The sequence below is a fragment of the Equus caballus genome, chromosome X (assembly GCF_041296265.1).
Source record: "Equus caballus isolate H_3958 breed thoroughbred chromosome X, TB-T2T, whole genome shotgun sequence".
In the NCBI taxonomy this organism is placed as follows: Eukaryota; Metazoa; Chordata; class Mammalia; order Perissodactyla; family Equidae; genus Equus; species Equus caballus.
The window spans coordinates 28076889-28100289 of record NC_091715.1 but is presented as its reverse complement, the minus strand read 5'-3'; the positions used below and the strand labels follow the sequence as shown (position 1 = coordinate 28100289).

The 23401-nt window shown below is 37.9% G+C and overlaps 1 protein-coding gene across 1 annotated transcript; it reads right to left on the bottom strand.

Moving 5' to 3' along the window:
* Positions 1–12946: 12946 nt before the first annotated feature.
* Positions 12947–16762, bottom strand: LOC111771522 (E3 ubiquitin-protein ligase RLIM-like). The gene is made up of 3 exons (XM_023633608.2): positions 16579–16762; positions 16269–16509; positions 12947–14813 (listed from the first exon to the last, which is right to left on the bottom strand). Exons 2-3 carry the CDS (start codon positions 16507–16509, stop codon positions 13171–13173), a joined length of 1884 nt encoding a protein of 627 aa, XP_023489376.2. The 5' UTR covers positions 16579–16762; the 3' UTR covers positions 12947–13170.
* Between the last annotated feature and the right edge of the window lie 6639 nt (positions 16763–23401).

Here is a 23401-nt window from a genome sequence, read left to right as displayed (position 1 = left end):
AATTTGTTGGAAGGAAATCTAACGAAACAAGTTTTACTCAATATAGTGAAGCTAGTCAATTATTTCTTTTGTTTTTAATATTCTTTATGATAGATTTCTAAATATAGTACATATTATTTTCACATCTTTTAATTTTGAGGTACTCTGTAGAATATTACACAGTTTATAGTGGTTTACTTCTTGGAAGGAAAATATGCTATTTTTGTCTGGAGTTTATATTTATGATAATGGGTTTAGTTTGCAAAGCACATTATGTGAATTATTCATGTAAACAAATGTTTAACGTGTGCTTACTATGTTCCATATACAAGATTATGTCCTAGAGATAAATAAGAAGGAGAAGGAGGAAGAGAGGAGAAAGACCGGGCGGAGAAGGCGGAGAAGAGAATGCATGATCCACGACTCAAGGAGTTAAGAAAGGACATGAATCCATTACAAGTTTTTAAAAACTTTTACTAATTGCAAACTATTTCAAACTTACAAAAAACAACAAAGAATCAGTAGTCTCTCTGAAACCCAGATTCAATATAGGATTTTTCCATATTTGATTGGTATCTTTCTGTTTTAGAAATGAAGTATTAGTCACACAATGGAGAGCCTTCAAATTCCATGGGATTTCCCTTACTGCTCAGAGTTACACACTGCCTAGAGATTGACTATACTCTAGCATCCATGTTTTTATAAATCTAGACATTTGTTTGCAGTTAGAAACAATGTTCTAGTTTTGTGTATTTTGACTTTGCCTAAGTAGTATATTTCTTTTTGTAACTTGCATTTTTCATTCAGTTATATTTTTCCCTTTGATAAATTTAGAGGTATCTGTTCTAATTCTAGATTTTCAGTAAAATGCTAACATTCCTAGTTGAATGATCATAGCCTCATGTTTAATATCTCTACCCCTTCCAGAAAAAAAATTGAGAAATTTCAAAGCATTTGTTCTGATTATATTTTATATCATCTTCCATGTAATCATTGCCTAGATTTTTAATTGCACTTTGTTTTTGACCCAGCCCCCAAATTAGTCACACAATTACATGATGTTTAATAGTTAACGCTTCATGGCTTTAACTACATGTATATTGATTTCTTTGGCCAGTATTGTTCCTTAATCCCGTTCCTTCGCTGTGGGTTTAATTCCCTTCAATAGGAAACCTATTCCTTAGAAGTCTTACTAGTGAGGGTCTATAGATCCAAATCTCTATCTTTGTCTGAAAATGTCATTTCTTTCATTTGTTAATATGGTTAGTTGAGTATCGTATTCTAGGCTAAGAGGAATTTCCTATTAGCACTTTAAGGATAGTATTTTTCAGTTATCTTCTAGCATCTATTGTTATGGAGGAGAAGATTGCTACCAGTCTAATTGCTTTTCTTATTTGGTATTCTGTCTTTCTTCCAGATTGCTCTAGATTTTCCTCTTCGTCATTAACTTGCTATGGTTCACCAGCTGTTTTTAGCCTTGGCTCCCCAGAAAGCAGAGCCTCAGTCCCGGGGTTCTATTATTTAATTAGAGAATACGATCCAAGTGAACAGGATTGTAGGGAAAAAGAGGTGAAGCAGGGAAAGAGGGTGAACCAACACAAGAACATATGATCGAGCCGGGACTTGACCCCTAGAAGTCCTATAAACTGGATCTGAAAATCATGGGGAGGGAGTGGGAAGAAAGGAAAAAGAATTTACCTATGGGCTCAACACGTGAAGGCACTGAGAGGGTTGCTTTGGCAGCATCCTCATCTGCCTGAGTGATAAGAGAAGTGGGGGGTAGATTTGGTGGAATCATGAGTTGCGAGACACTGTCAAGTTGTGTATATAAGTAATCTGCCAGAGTTGCATACACTTTTAATATGGAACAAGGGAAAGGTAAGACTGAAGTGAGGTGTCTCATACAGTTGTATAGTCTTTTTGTTTCGTTTATTTTACTGGTGATTCCATGTATTTCTTCAGTCTGAGGATTTCTTTCTTTCTTTTTTTATTTTTTTGAGGAAGACTAGCCCTGAGCTAACTACTGCCAGTCCTCCTCTTTTTGCTGAGGAAGCCTGGCCCTGAGCTAACATCTGTGCCCATCTTCCTCTACTTTATATGTGGGACGCCTACCACAGCATGGCGTGCCAAGTGGTGCCATGTCCGCACCCGGGATCTGAACTGGCGAACCCCGGGCAGCCGAGAAGCAGAACATGCGAACTTAACCGCTGCGCCACCAGGCCAGCCCCTGAGGATTTATTTCTAACTTCATCTCTGAGAAATATTCACCAAGTACTTCTTCACATAATCATTACATTCACTCAAATCTCACCTTCTAAAAATATTTTTATATCATTTAAAAATTAGAGATAATGGAAATTATATGTACAACTTCAGATTTTGTGACATAAATATCCATTAAAAATATCCACTAATAATAGAATAAATAGTATATGTTATACTTATGATATAGAATTCTGTGTCACTGTTAGAAAGATCTAGAGGCTGGCCCTGTGGCCGAGTGGTTAAGTTCACAGGCTCCACTGTGGTGGCCCAGGGTTTTGCCGGTTCAGATCCTGGGCCCGAACATGGCATCGCTCGTCAGGCCATGTTGAGGCAGCATCCCACATGCCACAACTACAAGGACCTGCAACTAAGATATACAACTATGGATGAGGGGGATTTGAGGGAGATAAAACAGAAAAAAAAAAAAAGATTGGCAACAGTTGTTAGCTCAGATGCCAATCTTTAAAGAAAAAAAAGAAAGATCTATCTATCTATATACTGAGAAAGAACTATCTTCCTTTTGATCTTGTTCATTGAAAACAAGTTACTGAACAGTACACCAAAAAAAATATCCCTGTGCATGGAAAAGTTTTAGATGGCTATATGCCAGATTGGTAACAGCGATTAACTTTGCAAGTGCAAGGGAAAAGTAGGAGAAATGGAACTGGAATTGGAAATGAAAGTAATCTTAGGAAAGACTAACATACTTGTATTTGATTTTTCTTTTTGAGGAAGATTAGCCATGAACTAACATCCACTGCCAATCCTCCTCACCCCCTCCTTTTTTTTTGCTGAGGAAGATTGGTGCTGAGCTAATATCTGTGCCCATCTTCCTCTATTTTATACGTGGGATGCCTTCCACAGCATGGCTTGATAAGTGGTGCATAGTCCACGCCCAGGATCTGAACCAGTGAACCCTGGACCACTGAAGCCAAGCTCGTAAACTTACCTGCTACACCACCAGGCTGGCCCATGTATTTGATTTTTAATGACCAGTATATACTTGTAGGGGAGCAGAATTTGCCACCCTCAAATGTGTTGCTTCGGATTGATTTTTTTAAGAACAAAACACTCAGGAAGAAACTTTGACCTTTCCCCTAACTGCCTAAAAGAATTTAAGATAGAAGGCCTGTTCCAGGAAGGAGCTACCACCATAGAGAACATAGTATAATATGAAGTGGTGTGGTGGACAGGGAGGAACCTAGCAAGGCCCATTTGATCAAAGCCCTCTCCATGTCCCATTGTCTCTGCCTGGCATGGCAAACATTTGTTTACCAAACATTTGCTTTTCCTTCTCCATGTGAATTGCCTTCCTCCCCTTTGAAGTCCCAAATCACTACCCCCAACATGTTCTTTTGTTTTTAGCTGAAGATGGTATTTAAGGTGGTGGCTTCAGCCATTTTGGGGAGTTACTCAGTATTCCTGGGTTTCTCCCATGTACACATGTTTTTAAACTTTGTTTGATTTTCTCCTGCTGTTCTGTCTCCTGTCAACTTAATTCTTAGACCAGCCAGAAGGACCTACAAAAGTAGAGGAATATTTTTTCCTCCCTTACATACTTATTCATCAGTATTTGTTTAAACAGAAAATTTTAACACAAACTTGTTTAAACACATAGTTTTAAAATTCCATGTATGAATCAATGATTATTGATTTCAAAACATTTTCAAAGTGTTTCATTTTCTGGGGAAATATGGAATTCATTTATAGCTCCTAAAGTAGTAATATCAATAGTTAAATCACCATGAAATAAATTGAAAAAGGATTCAATAAATAAATATATATAAAACACTGAATATGGTATTTTATTTAATAAGCAAGAAATTCATAATGTTTAAAGAACAGAGCACTCTCAAGTAATATAAACTATCCCTGGGATTTTTGGAAAAGTTGCAAATTCCTTTTACAGAAGGAACATAATTCTTGCATTAGTATCTAACTTTGTTAATAAAAGAATTAAAATCAGAGGCCAAGGCCAAAGTCCAGAAAAATAACACCAAGCAGGCTTTATTCTATTCATTCAGGGGTGGTAAATATAATACTAATAATAATTTAATCAGTCTCATTACATTCTCAAAAGTCATTTTGCAAAATTCAACATCAATTCCAAGTTTTAACTTGAAATGATTAACTCTTTTTTTTTAACAGGATGGAGAGTATTTTCTTTAAACAAACAAGGAATTTTACATTTAATCTTAGAAAATTGGTAGAATTCCTATTTAATTAGAAGCATTAAGAGGGTGCTAGATATGAGTCTCAATACTATACAATATTAACTAGGGAAGTTTTAAATGAAAATAAATATATATTTCAGGGGGATCAAAGAGTTAAATGATACATATTAAAAAGAAACAAACGTGAATATTTGTCTGATTTCTAAATGAGGAATTACCTTTTATGTATATGAGAAACAAGAAATAATGAAAAAAATGAGAGTTTACATTGTACTGTATTTTCCATAACCATTAACAAAATCATAAACTTAGAAAGTCAGGTGACAAATTGTGCAACATATGAGCAATCTGTATAATGACATAGTAACAGTACCTATATATCATATTTTGAATGCATATATATTACATAAAATATATGTTTAAAATTGATATGATCTCATAGAAAATAAGAAAAAAATCTATCATACCATTTAAAAAGATGGCAAGCATAACCAGAGAATTCACCAATTCCAATGGTGACATGACAAATTAATTTAGCCTCACTAGTAATCAAATAAAATTAAAACAATGAACATTTTGCATATTATTTGACAAAGGATTGTTTCTTTTTTTTTGGCAGAGAATTATTTTCCCCTTTGTTTGTACTGAGAAAAGACAATTTTGGTAATAATGTATGCTTAGTAACTCTGGTAAATTGTTGGAGAGAATGTAAATTGCTATAACTTTGTGATGTTTTGGCATTATATATCAATGGCTTTAAAATGGTTTATATCCTTTGATCTGCTAATTTACATATCTATAACTTTCTCTTAAGTAAATATATAGATATATTCACAAAGATTTTTTTAATGTTACTTAAGATGATAAAAATATGTAAACTTTTTGAATGTTCAACAATAATCTAATTTCTAATAAATTATATTCATTAGCCATATGCTGGAATACTAGGCTTTTATATAAAATCATGGTTTTTTTCCTTGTTGAGGAAGATTAGCCCGAGCTAACATCTGCCACCAATCCTCCTCTTTTTGCTGAGGAAGACTTGCCCTGAGCTAACATCCATGCCCATCTTCCTCTACTTTATATGTGGGACACCTGTCACAGCATGGCTTGACAAGCAGTGTGTAGGTCCACACCCGGGATCCGAACTGGTGAACCCCAGGCCGCCAAAGCAGAACGTGCAAACTTAACCGCTGCACCCCTGGGCCAGATCCATAAAATCATGTTTTTAAGTAGAATATTTTAACTTTTAAAAATGTATTTAAAGGGCTGGCCCCGTGGCCAAATGGTTAAGTTTGTGCGCTCCACTGAGGTGGCACAGGGTTTCACCAGTTTGGATGCTGGGCACAGACCTATCACCACTCATCAAGCCGTGCTTAGGTGGCGTCCCACATAACAGAGCCAGTAGGACCTATAACTAGAATATACAACTATGTACTGGGGGGCTTTGGGGAGAAGGGAAAAAAAAAAGATTGGCAACAGATGTTAGCTCAGGTGCCAATCTTTAAAAAATAAATGTATTTAACAGTTTTTAAGCTAGAGAACCTTCTTCAAGGGGACTCTTGGCATTTTCTTCTTCTGGAAATGGTCTATTTTCTCGGCTTGTGTCACATGATAAGTTTATGATTATCTTCTTACATCTTGTTTTTATGTCTCGATTATTGTTGCTGTCTCCTTTATGTCTGTCTACTATATAATTGTTCCTGTTCCAAGGGATTGCATCCATTTCCCTCCTTGATTACCACTGAACATACTTTTACAGGCAATACCTTGTACTTTTTTTTACTTCAGTTAGTATCTTTGTTCTAATTATAGAAGCTTGCTTGATATTTCATGATAGCTAGATAAACAATGCCACTAAAATATGACTCCGACATCTCAAATCTCAGATCTCAACTGAAGTGTCATCTGTCCCTCTGCCGTGACAAACCAGCTATATTGCATTTCTTTTATCAGTGAAACCTCCCACCATTTGCTCAGCCACCTAAATCAGAAATTTGAGGTCATCTTTAAATTATCCAAGCAGCCAGCAAATTTGATTGTGCTTCTTTAATACCGCTTGAATCTGTATACATCCACATCTTAACTGCCATACCATTATTTCAGGACTTTTATACTTTTTTAGTCCAATTAATGACATAACTCCATAAGTGGTACAATCTAACTTTTCTACAATCTGTACTGCATATCCCTGCTCGTATGACCTTTCTCAAAATTGAATAATTTTATTCCTATTACCAAAATCACCTTGACTGTTTGCTTAGAAGATCTAGTTCAACTCTTCAGCATGATACACAAGGCCACTTGTCACCTCTTTGGCCTCGTCACGTTTTACTAATGTACTCAGACCCCTTCCTCTTCTACCCTGGAGTATGATTCCGTCACAGTGTACTGCTTACTGACCGCTGAATTTTCAGTGCTCTGTTATGCATCTCTACTATTGCATGTAGTGTTTATTTTGCTTAGAATAAAAGTAATGACCTTATTTCATTGGCTAATTACTACTAGTCCTACAAGTTACAACTCAAATATCACCTAATTTCAGGGAGTTTTGGCTTAGTAGTGTAGATTGCTCCTCCTACATCATTCCATTATACCCTATATCTGAATATCAGGGCATACATCACATAGAGGGTTCACCACATGTTTTTGTGTCTGCCTTCCTTACAGTTCAATACATTTCTTAATGATAAGCACTGCACATATTAACTATAACCTTAGTGCCCAGCATCAGGCACGGCATGTTCTGGGTAATTATATATGTGTTGAATGCATGAAATAATGATTTGGAAAAGGTTTGGCAGATATTATAACTTAGGCAAGAAATACTATACAGATATGTTAAGAGAGAGAGGCTAGACCAAATCCAGGTACTAAGTAACAATATTAAAATAAGTTTTCGTTGGAGAGTAAAGGGTGAAAAATAAGTCTGGGATACTGACATCAGCCAAAAATTCTGAAACAGAACTAGAACTTTCTTTGGAAAAAAATATATATGCCAGTAACTGTTCTAGTCTTTAGAAATGTAGTAGTAATAAAGAAAGAAAAGGATCTTTTAGAGCTTCTATTTTGGGGTAGTGGGGTAGGAGTGGGGAAGAAAACAAGCACAAGATAAATAAAAAATATGTTTTAGACAGTCACAAGTGCTACTAAGGGAAAAAAAATACACTGCCAGAATAGAATATGACAGGGCAAGGAGCAGTGGACAGCTATGTTGTGACTGGTGATGTCAGAATGGATAACACAGAACCCAGAGTTGGCCGATAATTAGTGTCTGTCCCATAGGAATGGTGGATGAAAGAAGAAGGAATTTCCTTTTCCAAGCCCCCACATTTTTGCCGTGATGTTAAAGATGCTGGCCTAATGACTAAAAATGGAGTTTCAAATGTCACACAAAGGAGAGTCTCTTATTATTTCATAGTGAAAAAGCCTGAGTTAGGATGGGAGAGAATTTCCAGATCTTTAAATGAAGTAGCAGAGAAGAAATATAGTTCAGATTTCTGTTCAAAATTCTCAAACCAGAAAACTCATAGAAGGGACTTCACATTCACCTCTCATATAATGAAAAGATGTAAAATGTTTGGTTAATTATTGTAAAGAAGATACTGAAGATGAGGATCCAGAAGATTTCAAAGTTTATTGATAACAGGTAATATTACTCAACAGAAATATCACATTTCTTTGTGAAATTTTTAGTACATGCAGTATTCTGATGTTCATATTATTAAGTGCTTAAGCTTGTCTGTACTTACATACTTAATTCTTCATGGAAGATTGACAGCACAACTTATATTAATGGTTAGCCACAAAAGATACACTTTATTTTGCTATCAAAGACTTATCAATTGGCCATAACCTTTGCAAAAAGAACTTATTATTCAGATAAGGTTTATTTTTTTGGAATTAGGCCAGAATAAATAAATTTTTTAAAAACTGGAAAGAAAATATGGAGAAAATTCTTAAAATGGAAATATTTATGTTCGCAGTTACAAGTATGATTGATGTTGTGGATTTAAACTGATGGTTTCTAATGTAAACAACAGAGATCAGAAGGAGTTAGGAAGATTAAGGTACAAATCTTACCAACTTCTGATATTTAGCTGAGCAGCTATGGGAATGTGATTTTGGAGATTAATATAATGCTCAGCAATTGCTTTGAGACAAAAACAAGTGGCTACGTAGTTTGAGAGTCAGAGTATTAAATTGGGTTTATGGGGGCCCATCGGTGGCGCAGCAGTAAAGTGCGCACGTTCTGCTTTGATGGCCCGGGGTTCGCTGGTTTGGATCCTGGGTGCAGGCATGGCACCACTTGGCAAGCCATGCTGTGGTAGGTGTCCCATGTATAAAGTAGAGGAAGATGGGCACAGATGTTAGCTCAGGGCCAGTCTTCCTCAGCAAAAAGAGGAGGATTGGCAGCAGTTAGGGCTAATCTTCCTCAAAAAAAAATTGGGTTTATGATTTAAGCAGCATACACTGGTCGACTGGGATTGGTTGATGTGAAGGAAAGTTAGAGCAGTAAGATACTGGTGGTTGTTCAAACAGGAAGGATATGGTTTTCTTTACGTTCAATAGCAGGAATTAGGGATTCCATTCTAAGGGAAAATGGCACTCCAAGGTCAAGAATTACATTTTCTGCAGGACTAAGAATATAATAAGGTCATAGTAGGCCTAGAACCAATACATTGAGCCATTTACTTGGCTAGGACTTTTGAGAATGTTTTTCTGGGCACACGATGGATCCTAGATGAGAAGTTGTATTAGTTTTCTGTTGCTGCATAAGAAATTAGCACAAACAAAGTGGCTTGAAGCTACAGCCCTTTATTAGCTCACAGTTCCGTGGGTCAGAATGGGGCATGCGATGACTGGGTTCTCTGTTCAAGGTCTTAAAGGCCTGACATCAGCATTAAAACCCTTGTCAGGTAATTTAACGTCTACTTCATTTTGGGGTTGGCATCATTTGTCTTTTCTCGTTCAAGGTATCTGGTTCTTGGTATGATGAGTGATATTTTATTGCCTGTGGGACATTTTGGCTATTATGTTAGGATACTTTGGTTCCTATTTAAATTTTTTTAAAAAATTTTTAGCAGGCATTCACTCTGTTGAGGTTGGGCACATGGTTTCTCCTCTACTTTTGTGGACTGTGGTTCCACGACCATCTAATTTTCAGAACCTTTGTGGTACTATTTTGGTCTGCTTGGTTTATCCTGCGCAGGTGGGGTTACCATTGTTCTCTGCTCGTGCTGCTTAAGGGGGCAGACGAAGCTTTCCCAGGCTAGGACACCTGGTGCTTCGAGGTAGGGGAAGGGACTCTCTGGTCCACTTGGATGAAGACGCTTCCTGGGCCAGGCACTTGTGGCAGGACCTTCCCTGACTTTAGCAGATGGAAGGTGCTTACCAGTTTGAGAGCTTTCTGTGATGGGATCTCTGTGGCTGGTACCAGCAAGTTGCCTGGTGTTTGTGGGTAGGGGAGAGGCGTTTCAGGCCCAGCTGAAGAGGAGAGCATTTTCCAGGTAGGACTACTTTTGCTGGTATCATTGGCCACCAGTATGTCTGGGTGGGGAAGCAGGGGTGGTCTTAGGCCCAGTGGGAAAGGAGAGTACTTTCCCTGGTTAGTTATCAGCAGGGCTTCTGATTGTTCCTCCTTGCAGCTTCTACAGGGCTCAGCTGGTGATTTCAGTGAGTCTCTCATTTGATCTGGTGGAGGAGGAGCCTATTTGAGCCACTTCCCGTTACTAAGTTGGGAGTTAAGAAATGCTAGGCCTGAGTCACCTTTTTCTGCTGGGAGGTGGTCATAGGATGCCCTACTACAAAACTATTCATCCATTCCAAGGGTCCCTAGCCAATTCACCTTCTTCTTTAGACCTCTCAGGGTTCTCCTTTGATTGTCTCATGTTATTTACAGGATATATAGTTGTGCCTTATAGAGGGGGAGCAGGGAGAGAGGAGTATAAACCATCTTATCTGGACTGGAAGTCCTCTCTGTGCTTTGTAAGGGCTCACCTGATTAGGTCAGGCCCACTCTGGATAATCTCCCAGTCAACTGTGGCATATATCATAACCTAATAATGGGAAGGATATTCCATCACATTCACGGGTCACATACTCAAGGGGAGGGCTACTATGAGTCATTGGGGGTCATCTTAGAATTCTGTCTACCACAGAAGGCATATGTGAATATACTGAAGCATTAATTAGGCAATTATCATCCTTTGGAAGGTCAGAACCTGTTAAGATAGCAGGAAAGCCAACTGCTGTTAAAATTATTCTACTCAGGGGCCGGCCCGGTAGCGCAGCGGTTAAGTTCGCACGTTCCGCTTCTCGGCGGCCTGGGGTTTACTGGTTCGGAACCCTGGGTGTGGACTCAGCAAAAGCCATGCTGTGGTAGGCGTCCCACGTATGAAATAGAGGAAGATGGGCATGGATGTTAGCTCAGGGCCAGCCTTCCTCAGGAAAAAGAGGAAGATTGGCAGTAGTTAGCTCAGGGCTAATCTTCCTCAAAAAAAAAAATTATTCTCATTTTAAATGAAGTAGATTTGGTGTCAGAAATAATAAAAATCAGAATATTCAGACAACTTGCAGAATTTAATATGAATTTCACAGGTTTCATCTAAGTCTTCATTTCTGGCCATGCAAACATCTTCTGTGTGAAAAATACAAATAGGCTAGCTCAAAGATGTATTAAAAGACTTCACCACCACTCCCCATTTATATTTTATAGTTCTGTGCAATTACTGTGGCTTCCAGAAATTCACAGAGAAAATAAAGGTCAGTGATGATTCCGACTTTACACTTTTAGAGCAGGTTTATACTTAACACTGTCCACATTTATATAGGTTGCACATTGCACAAAATTTATGACTATTGTTTTAGGTTATAATACAACGTATTCTCACCTAAACCAGGAACGAAAATTTTAAGCAAAATTTACTAGACTTGCCAACGTACCAAAAAAAAAAAAAAAAAGAAGGAGAACTTTTAGGTTAAATTAGGGGAAAAATCCTTCACTATGTTTGGATTGGAAAGGAAGAGTGACCTAAAATTTGATTTTAAATTGTCATGGTTTTGGGTGATACCTAGGGACATTTAGAATTGAATTAGATAGGTATGGTTTTGAACTCAGGTTTTACCTTTAAAGCTTTCAAACTGGGACTTGGGAGGCTCCAAGCAGCAGCTGGGTACTTTGGATCATTTACACAAGGATTAAGAGTCATATATAAACCATAAAACCGTTTATAAGAAATAAGGACCCGTTTTAAAAAACTAATTATATGAACTAAAATTACATATAAAAAGAAATTAAGACTTGAATATACTCATGAAGCTAAATTAAAGAAATACCTATACCTCCTTTTTTCCCTTAGTTGTTTACATTCAAAGTAAACCAAAGTGTGACATGTTTTAAGAGAAAGGTAATGAAGTTCTAAGGATTTGTCATCTCATCACTTCTAAGGATGAAATCTACTTGTTCTCTCCTTTATCATACAAGATCTAAGTAGATGGAAAGAAGATTAAGTGAGAGTGTTGTTAAAGAGCTGCGTCAAAGAGCAGAATGGAGGGCAAGAGGAAGAGGCAAGACAGCACACAGAGACTGGGTTTGAAGAGAGTTGGGAATGTTGTTTGTGGTAGATGATCTCTCATTAGCTCTTCGGATCCACTCACCATCCTTCTTTACCCTGCTCTGTGATTCCAGGAGGCTGACTTTTATCAGCTTCAGCAACCAGTCTCTCTTGCGTCAGGTTGGGTTTGGCTAACGTGGACTACCGACAGGAGATTAGAAGTCAGGAGGAGAGAAAAGTAAGAGTATTTATTTCCATGATCCTCTCTGCGCTTTAGATCGGCAGTGTCTGCCATTTGTCTGTCTAAGGTCACAGCTCATTATGTGGTCTTCTACTACAACTACAGGACGTTCTGGGTTGCAGAAACTACTACGTCTCTAAGCCCCTTCGAGCCTAGTGGTGATAATACTGGTTTATCACAGTTGCTGGCCTCAGGGTATTTTATCATCTCTCGGTTTCCCTTCGTTCTTTACATACTTCAGTCTCTTCAGTAAATGCTATTCCATCACCCTTTTCAAGTGTGCCATCAGTTTTTGGCCAGGACTCTGACTGATACATTGCTAATGGGGAACAGGAGAAACTTTAAGGTAGTATTAGGAGCTGGAGTAAACTGCTGGGGAGAGAGAGAGGAAGAGAAGGTTTTCAAACTTTTTACAGAGAGCATTCTACGAATGTAACATGACTTCTTTATTCGAGTGACTCTATTAATTCTTAAATTTCTTCTTAATTATTTTGGTTGGATTCCTATTTCTTTGAAAGCATATCCAAGATAGGACAGGGCTATGAGATGTCTGGGATTTACATGACTAAGTAAGACTACTAGAATCTATCTGGATTGATTATATCATATTAAAACATTTCCCTCATGGAATCAGGAACATCCCAACCTAGTGTACCTGCTAGGTTTCTATTGAAATTCAGTGACCTGCTATGGTGTGAAATTCATTTCTACTGTCAAATAGGACAATATTGTTTGGTTTTCTAATATTTCTTTTTATTCTGGATCCGAAATTGGGGGAAGTCCAATAGTTCCTTCAGGAACCATTGATTCAGTTCAGGTTATTACATTTAGATTCAGATTTAGATGAGATTCAGATCCTTATATTTAAGCATCGCTCCAAAAGTGGATATATGGCAGGTGACAGACAACTGTTTGTCCATCTCTATAGCAGATTATATAGCTGAGAATTCAGATCTCAATTGGAATTTTCTCCCTCGCCAGAATCTTCTACTTCCCTGCGACAAATAGGACAGGTCGAGTTCTCAGCCAGCCAGCGAGTGATACAGTGGACATGATATTCATGGGAGCAAGGTAGGATGCATAGTTCACTATCTTCTGTGTACTCTGTGATACAAATGCTACAGGATTTTGATGGATTGTTTTCAGAAAAAGATCTTAACGCCAAGTTGTCAGTCTGTGCTACGGTGAGTCCTGTAGATTGGTAATCATCTTCATTTAAGAGGAAAAACCGGTCCTCATTAAGGGAGGACCAAGAGTCACTTTCATCAAATGTTATAGGGGTCATTTGCCTACTCTCCTGCCTGGTCTCTGATGGCGAATGTGATGATAAACTTTCTATATCACTGCCTTCAAACAGCAGTGAGCTAATTTCTGAATTTTCGTCACAGGAACTGCAAATAGATATACAACTAGAACTAGAAATGTAAGCACAACTTGAACAAGCAGTCAGTGTGGAAGTAGAGTGGGAATCACAGCAAGGATATGGATCAGAACCAGAACTGCTAGTAGCAGCAGAATCATCTGTTCCAATTAGTGAATCTGCCCTTTCCATGTTTTGACTTGGTGGTGAGACACTAGGCTCTAAATCACTGTAACTGTCCGTAAGGTTACTTGAGTCACTAAATCCTGTCATTGTCTGACTTAGTGTGCTCTGAACTGCAACAGGTATTGTATCATTTAAGCCAGTATTTGAAATTCTATGAACGGGAATTCTGACGGGACTGACATAAGCTCTCGCATCTGCCTGCTCACAATGTGAAGACATACACCCAAGTCCTCCATGTTCACTTTCTAAAGTGATAGTATTGTTTGGTGTCTCAGATGTTAACTGAGTTCTACTAGCTGTGCTGTCTCTGTGAGAGTACGCTCCTGGATGAACGTGTCCTATTTCAAGCTCGAAGGGTATGGTTGGATTTATCTGTCTCAGTTCCCAAGATTCACCATTCATGCTTGTTGTGTCTGGGGAACGTTCTCCTTGAATAGCATTCCTAGTTCCAGAAGTTGCAAAAAGACCTCTATTTTGCAACTCAAGTCCAGTTATTTGCTGTCTCAATGTTTCTCGGTGCTGAGTTCTAGAAAATCTCTGAGTCTCATTTACCAGAGGTGGCTCAAAAGTCTGAGATGGTGTTCTATGACAAAATCTCTGGAAAATTTCATACAGTGATTTTAGAGGTGACCAGCTTTCAGTTCTTGCTCTGGTTCTCAAACCGTCTGGGCTCCTGCTTCTTGCTCTTCGCTGACCTCTGGTAGGTGGGACTTCCATTAATGCTTCAGTTGTACTTCGTTCTGATCTGGATGGTCTTCTACGTGTTGATTCAGATCTTGGATTTTCCACTTGCCTTTGGCTGTTTTCCTCTCCTCTGGGAAGCCTTGTAGATGTTGCATAGTCATTCTCTGGATTTGGGCTCTCATTATTAAGGTTAAAATTCATTTCTGAACTGAATCTGACATCATCATTTTTTGGGTGAATCTGGCTAACTTCTCTCCAAGATTGGCTTTCTCTTTGCCCACTTGTCATATTTTCAGTTGGTTCGAAAGAGTTGAGCCAGTCTTTTACATAGTCACCATTAGACACGGTATCCAAAGAGTCTTCTCCACCTGTTAACAAAAAGGTGGGGAGGGGGCGGAAAGGAACTACCGAAATTAGAACCATCATAAAATAGCAATTGAAACTTTGTTTCAAAAACAAAAAAATGAGAACTTAAATACTAAGATCTTATAAACAGATTTCATGTTTATAGAGTTGATATTTTATAAAATACACTGTCTAGATTTACAAGTAAAGACAGGCAAGTTTCAATTCCATCTGAAAAGAGTGAGCTAATCCTGGATAAATTCTGAGAATTGTTTTTTTAAAAAGGGAACCTGGAGAAAGTCTATTTTCAATATTTTATCATATACACAGCCTTGTATGCCACTGTGGGAGGGATGTTGAGACATTTTTTCAGTCAACAACAATTTTTAAGACATTTTCCACTGTCAAAACACCAATGCAATTAAACAATTAAGATACAGTGCTAGTATTTTAGTTCAATTTACATTATTGTCTAATTCTCATTAGTCTACAACATTACTTCTTCTAGGCTCTTAAGTGCTTTTGATAATACATAAAGTTGTTTTGAAATATGACTATTGTAGACATTGTCCAAATATAAACAAGGTTTATAGGTTTAAAAGTATTTGAATACTTAGTGTTACCAAGATTTTGAATTGACATGAAATTGAAGGTCAGATCAAATGAATAGACTGAACCTAGCATAGTACATATAAGGCCATATTCAAGAACTAAACCACTATAGTTTTTACTATATATATAATATATATATTTGCTATAATATATATTTACTATAATATATATTTACTATATACATAAATATATATAGATTATTATTATACATTTATGGTTATCTTCATTAGATAGTAAAATTCTCTACTTCACACTAGGAGAGAAGCACCAGACCTGAAGTTAGAGGAGGGTTTCTCAGCTTTAACACTATTGACATTTTGGCACTGGATAATTCTTTGTTTTGGGGAGTTATCCTGTGCATTGTGGGATGTTTGGCAGCATCCCTGGCCTCTGCCTACCAGATGCCAGTAACACTCATCCTCCACCTGTGACAACCAAAAATATCTCCAGACATCATCAGCTGTCCCTTGAGGGAGGGGAGGAGGCGTGGAAAGCAAAACTGCCCTCAGTTGAGAACCACTTGTTTAAAAGAGTATGAAATATTTCTTGTCGCTGGTGATAAAGTCACATGTCTATATAGAAGAAATAATTCAAGACATAGGAGGAACTTTCAAGTGAGGTGGAAAACCAAGAAAAATATCAATAGGCTATTTCACACTGTTTCCCAATTAAAACAACCCAAATGTGAATGGGGAAAAAAATAACTTGACATTCTCACCAAAAATCAAGTAATGCCAGTTCTTTTTTATGAGAAGTTGCTTAACACCAAGTTAATTTGTGCTACTTCTGTATAATCTTTGGCTGACATTTACTCTTATGAAGTTCCTCATCCATCCCATTCTATTTCTCCCAAAAGCAAAATGTACCTGTATTGTCATGTGAGGTTTGTGGCGAGTTTTCTTTAATTAGTTGGAGTCTTCTCAGCAACTCTTCTTCTGTGCTTTCTCCCGGACTGCCTAGTAAATTGTTATCTCTCATAAGTTTGTAGTCTTCTTCACTCAGGTTATTTACAAATCGATAGAAATCATCTTCATGAACCAATCGATCCATCTCAGTTCCGCTCTGGGAAGCAGGTCCATCTCCGTCGTCGGAATCCGACCTTTCCATCTGGATGAACAAATGGAAAATTACGTGACTTTTAAGATATAGTATTGAACTATCTTAACTGGATTTTACCTTTCTCCACTTTCTGCTGCCGTTGGAGTGTCAGGATCCGACTGAGTCGGATCCGACCGAGTCGGATCCGCCTCCGCATAGGATCCTCTCTCCTCCCGGTGCCTCTCCTACGGCAGCTGAAGCAGTTCAGCGGCTTCTGGTGAGTCGTTGCTGGGAGCTGCTTCTATCCTCGCGCTTGCCGCGCGTCGTTTCCTAGGCATCCATTATCTTCCCTTTTGTTACCAAGCAGCGACTGGATTCAGGTTAGGTTTCATTTCATTCAAAACCCGCAAATACTGAGGACTCATTGTGTACCAAGCACTGGCCTTCACCTCTTTTCACCCACATGAGCCTATTCTCAAGCCTTTCAGGAGGCCTTTCAGCCTCTGATATGCTCTAGTTATTTGTATGTTAAATTACAGAACCCATATGCAGCTGGTTACATTAAAATTGCCTTCTTCAAAATGCCGTGCCCAAGTCATCCTAGTTAAATGTATAGATTTTCATTTTCAGGTGCCCAGAGACCTCTGTCTTTTTCCTCATGAATTCCTCAAATTATAGCCACTAAGAAAACCCACCATTTTTGGTAGTTTCACCAGAGTGGAAGCTGAATCTCTTCAGTTGGGTCTTCTCCCTTTTAATTCTTGACGGCTTCATCTTGCATTAGCCAATCCCTCAAGCTTCTGGTCAACAAACAAAAAACACCAACTTTGGTGGGTTTTCTGCTCATCCAGATACTTCCTTAAGGAATTCTCACAAATGCCTCCAGCTTCATTTTTGTCCTCCTTTCTCATGAATATTATAAATATTACTTAAAGCTAGCCAGGATATCACGGAACTTTTAAAACAGATCTGTAATAGTTATTTTGCCTACTGTAATGAGTGCTGATTGCTGATTTTGTTCCGTGTATGTTGGTGCAGCCAAGATGGTTTGGTGAAAATAGTGTTCATTTGCAATGCTATCTAAAGGAGACCTCTAAGAGTTTCTGGATTCATTAATATTACCAGCCCCACTTAACACTTGTTTGAGAATTCTTCATTCAAGTTATTCATGTAAAGATAAGACTTGGTTACCGAATTTGAGACATTATTCAATTTGACTTATTTAATAATTAATCCATCCAGCATAAATGGAGTCAGTAACTGTCCTAGCCACTAGAGATATGTCAAATGTTGCAACAGTCTGTACTCGCAAGTAATTCACACTCCAAATGAGGGCAACATCACATAGAAACTATCAAAATACAATATATTATATGCTGTAATAGATTTATCTATGTAATATTGTTTAAGTCCAGAGAACTGTGTGACAGCTATATAATGGGAGTTGGGAAATGTTTCACAGAGATGTTACATTTAAATCTGAACCTTTAAATATAATTATGAGTTTCTACAGATAGAAAGTGGCAGTTGGGTATGTGTTGGTAAAGAGAGACTATGTCAGACAGAAGGAATAGACTTGAAAGACCTTGGCTTGTTTGGGCAACTGTGGCTACAATTTTGGGGTTGGGGTGGAAATGTTGTGAAATTAATCCCAGAAAGAATAATTGACGCAGATTCTAAATTGAGTTTTGAATTTTTTTTCCTGTGAGAAATAGGAAATTCATTAAGATGATTTGTTATTTTTTGAGAACAAGCGGGAGATTTTGTTTTTGCCTGCTTTGTGTCCTTTTAACATACTTATGGTAACAGCACCCTGATTTTCCAGCGGGGGGGAAACCCACTCTCCAATCTTAGTCCAGTTGGTTTAGGCGTAGCTGAATTCACTGCCACGGCTAAAGGAAAGGACACGTGACATAGCCATATCCAATCAGCAGATCTCAAATTGCTAGTTATGGTAATTGTTTTAAGAATGGGCATGTGACCAAAAACGTAATTAAGGGTTAAATCTGAGATGGTAGCCGGAGCTACTGAAAATGAGAAATTATTTTCCACTGTGGTTGCTAAGCCAGTAGGATGTAAACCTAAAGATGCTTGTGGCTATTTTGTGTACATGAGAATGAGGAAAATCACCATAAAGGGACAGAGGAAAGCAAAGAAGGAGAAAGAGCAGATCCCTGAGAAAACTAATAGTTGCAACAGGAGAGTGATAGGATGAGTCATCTAATCAGATGTCAAAAAGGACTTTTTAACAAATTTTCCGCATACAAGTTATTTGCTAGTGTCCATTCTATGAAGTTAACATGTTTATATGATTTAAGTTTAATTGAATTTAGTCTTTTATGAAAAATAAGAAAACAGATTTTTTCTGTCAATCATTTATTTGTTTAATAAGTATTTATTAGGTACTGAAATCGTGTATAACTAAGTTGAAAAAATGAACAATCATTTTCATTTGATTATGAATTAAATGTGGTTATGGCATATAATGTTAATTCTCTTAGATAAATTTCCTACTTCTTTGTACTGTGAGGTCTTTTCAAAATGTCCCTATTTTTGTGTGTGTTTCATATGTTATACAATGTATTCTGATACCTTGGCCCAATAATACTCTTTAATTCTCAAAGGAAGAGAAAATATCCTGAAGTAAAGTATCACTGAACATTTGGTTTATATTAAGAAACAAAATGGTCCCGGTGGGAACTAAAATGTCATTCACTGATACCTTAATACAGAGTGAGATAATGTTATATGACCAACTGGCTCCCTGGTGGGGATTTTAGGATACCTAAGTTTAGCAAAGTCTTCATTAGTGTGAGTAGGTGTGTGCTTGTGCACGTTTATGTGTGGTGTGTTTAAAAAGTTTAAATAGATGGTTGATTAGGTTAATAGCCATTGGCTTAAGTGTAGTTTCTGAATACTAGTAATAGATTTATTTCATTTAGGGTTTGAAATTTCCTCTGCAATGTGAATATACTTCATCTCAAAAATAGAGTTCCTACAACATTACAGGTATTGTCTGCTTTAAAGTCTTATTTTTAATATTTGCTCCCAAATGTCCTAATTGATGTTCCCAAACATCATTTCAATTCAATATTTAAAGGCAATATACTGAGGTAATTCAGTATACGGGAAAGAGGAATGGGTTGAAAATTTAGAGACCCAAGTTGAAGTCCAACCATTTAGTCTCTCTAGACTCCAGTTTCTTAAAATCCAGTATGAAAAAGTTGAATCTACTTTTCAAAGTTTGATTTAGTCAATTGCTCAGACAAAGAGAATTGGGCAGTGGGATTTGGAAATAATGACTGAACCAGAGTGCTGGATTGGCAACCATGAAGTAAAGATGAAAGATTTAGTGTGGTTAGAGTTAGTACCAGCAATGCTGAGCTAAAAGAGAGAAGCAAGGCAATCAGAGCAGGTCCAAATCCCAAAGTCAAACTAGTAATAATTGTCTTCCAGAACGTTAATTCAAAGCCAATAAGCTGAAATGAAGACCTGGGCCATAGAAGGCAATTCAAGAAGATTCAGAGCAGGGCCAGGGTAAGGTCCTGATAAGCTCGGGGATCAAAGCCTTGAGGTAGTAGTAGATGTATGGGACTTCGACTTTAGCTTGCTAAATTAAAATATTTACATCTTGGATCTCTGAAGGGTGGTACTCAGTTGTCTTGATATTTTTGTTTATAAGACACTTGAGATGGATGACGTCAATATCTTTCTGTTTCACAATTTAATGATTGAGAATCTAATCACAAATTTAATTTTGAATTTTTTAAAAGACCAGAAAAATGTTTTAGTCAAATTTCAGAAAGTGGCTATAGTACAGTACATGCAGAAGCGAAAAGATACAGCATGTTATTAGTACTTAAAAGGTTACAAATCATTTGCTTCTTAATACTTTTCATATTTAAGTTTATAAATGGAGATGATCAGATTTACCACTATGGGGATGAGAAGAAAAGATAAAAGTGTATTGATCACCTGCTAGATGTGCTCCCTGTATGCTCTATTATATATATTCAAAGCCTGGGTCACTGGAAGTGCAATTGTCAGGCTTTCTAATAAACTGGATAGCCATTTGTTTCTGCACAGCACCTCATCCTTAAATAGAAGCAATCAGGAGAAAGCATGAATGAGCAAAGCATTCTGCACTACAAAACATCACCTTAACAGCTAACCAGCAGTGCTCAACGCTGTACAACTGTGTCTAGTGCACAAAAATACGTAAAAGATTAGAACTGTGTTTGATAAATAATTCTTTAAAAAATAAATTCTTTTCACCCAAAATGTCTTTATACAAATGCAGGTCCAGATTACTATTTAGATCGGAATGTAAAGGGCACATGTAAATAAATTTCCAACAACTTTCACAGGTCTTTACTTTTAGAAGAATGATGGCAATGATGAGTCAGTCACTAGACAGTTTTTGACTACTCAGAAAGAAAAGGCTGCACACAGTTTCTTAAGTCAGGAGGCCACAAATTAGATTAACAATGTGTTTACTTTCAAACAAAAAGTCAGCAGTATATACAGAAAATGAAATTTTACCTAAAATATCCAAACCAATAATAATTGGAAGTTGTTCACCTCACTAACTTACAAGATATTTGATAACAGCAATGAAATGCCATATAAAATGAAGGTTACCACTTGAGGCAAAACTTAAAACAAGTAAAAAGTTAGACAACATGTTAAAGAAGAACCTTTTTAATAGCTGATGTTCTGTTCTGAGGAGTCTTTGATCAACTGAGTATGTTGCTCCCCTCCCCTCCCCGCAGGCCTCAGTTAGGTTGCTTGCGAATGACTTATTATCCTAATAGGGCACCCCTCCTTCCTCTTCAGAATCCTTGGAGGCATTACTGGATTGCCGTCTGGACTGGACTTACTTTCTGGTGGAAGGCTTCTGGAGGTAGACTGGTTTGGTTGGTGAGGGAGAGACGGACACGGAGGAGGAGTCAGATCTTGGAGTAGATCTGGATCCAAAGGTTGATGGAGATCTACCGTAAGAGCAAAAGCTAAAGGGAGATCTGCCCTGAGATCGGAATCGGTTCTTATTATTGGAACGGCATTGATGCCTTATGCTGCGATTACGGCGTTGGTACCTGCGAGGGGTTGTTCCTCAGTAGCGGCCACCGTGGGGAACCGGAGGGTGACCGTAGTGTGCCATCTGCACCCGCACTTTGCGGCCATCCAGCTTGATCTCGTCTAGGGCGTTCATGGCATCCTTGGCATGGTGCTTGTTGTAGAAGCGGACAAAGGCAAAGCCACGCGACTCTAGTGAAGCAGTGCCGCGGGATGTACACGTCGCCAATGTGCCCATACTTCTCAAAAACATGCCACAGGGTGTTGGGTGAGATGCGATAGTTCACGTTGTCCACCTTAAGGGAGCTCATGCCTTCCACAAAGGGAGAAGGGCGACAGTAACTCATGGTTTTTGAGAGCTCAGCCTGGGCCCCGCGAACTGAGTGCTGAGAAAGAGGCAGTCAGGGAAGGCTTCGAGCATGGCCTGGACGACTGCAACGGTTTCCTCGGTTTGTTCTGCTTGAGGCTCCTTCTCTTTATGTCAGTTACCTTCCGCGTGTGACGCTTAGAAAAAACAGAAAGTTCAGCACAGTCCCGCCTGTCTCCAGAGCTGAGACCACCTGGGAAACAATTCCATACCAATCTTTTATTTAAATGAATGTTCATGACCATAACATATCCTTTTGCGACTTTTCCAGTGTATATCTAAACACTCAGTTGTAATTACAAATAAAAGTATATACATACATATAGATATAATTATGTGACTTGAAATACATTGATTCATATAGGTTAAAAACATTTGTCTACTTGAGACAAAAACAAAAAACAAAGTATCAAAACGATTCATGGATAGGGTGATTCAATAATACTAACAGGCAAAGAGAGATTAAGAACCACCTGCCGGGTGTGAAGTGTAATCAGAAAGCCCAAAGGGGTCCCCTTTTCTGCCCTGAAAAAAAAATAATCAAATGAGTCATATGTGTCACGATCTGTGATTCCAAATTATGTAATTGAATATAACCCAGATTATTAGAATTTACTGCTTCCTCATTAACTGACCCAATATACTATCTGATGGAATAAGTTCATTTGATGTGGCTTTCATTTTAAAAATTCTTTTTAAAATTAATAATTATATTTCATCAAATTGTTGACAAGACATCTTTTATCATGAATCATGTCCATTGCACTCCAATAAATGAGTTTGGCAATGATAGGGAGTAGAAAATAATATCTTATGAAGTATTTCTCACCTTCAGTGAACATTGTGTGTTCTTTGCAGACATCTTCTTCTTCTTCTGAACATTATTAATTCATATATGTGTGGTCTGGTTATCTGTTGTTGCATAACAACCTACCTCGATACTTAGTGGCTGAAACTAACGGTTTATCATTATTTTGTTTTAAAATTCTAAGGTGCTGGAATTCAGACAGGGGACAGCAGGGCTTTTTTCTTCTCCATTATATCAGCTGAATTAGCTGGAGTGACTGGGATGGCTCATCTGGAACTACTGGCTGTCAGCTGGTTCCCATTCTCCTCTCCCCTCTTTTCCAGAGCCACTCCATGTAGCTAGCCTGGCAGATTTCTAGTCTAGTTAGATGTCTTATGTAGCAGCTCAAGTTTATAAGAGACCATAGTAGAAGCATCAGTCCTCTTGAAGTCTAGGCCCAGGCCAGTATATAATATCGGGTCTACATCACTTCTAGGATATTTCATTGGTCAAAGCCAGACCAAGTTCAAAGGGATAGAAAAAGGAAGCTCTTAATGAAAGAAGAGTGAAGGATTTGCAGCCATCCTTAATCTACCACAGTCAGTCCTCTGGATGGATAATATTTTCATTCTTCTCTCATGAAAAAATACGTTCACTCCCTTCCAAGACCACCAAAATCTTATCCCCTTATGGCAATGTATGAACATCCAGGACTCTGTCATCTTAGTTAG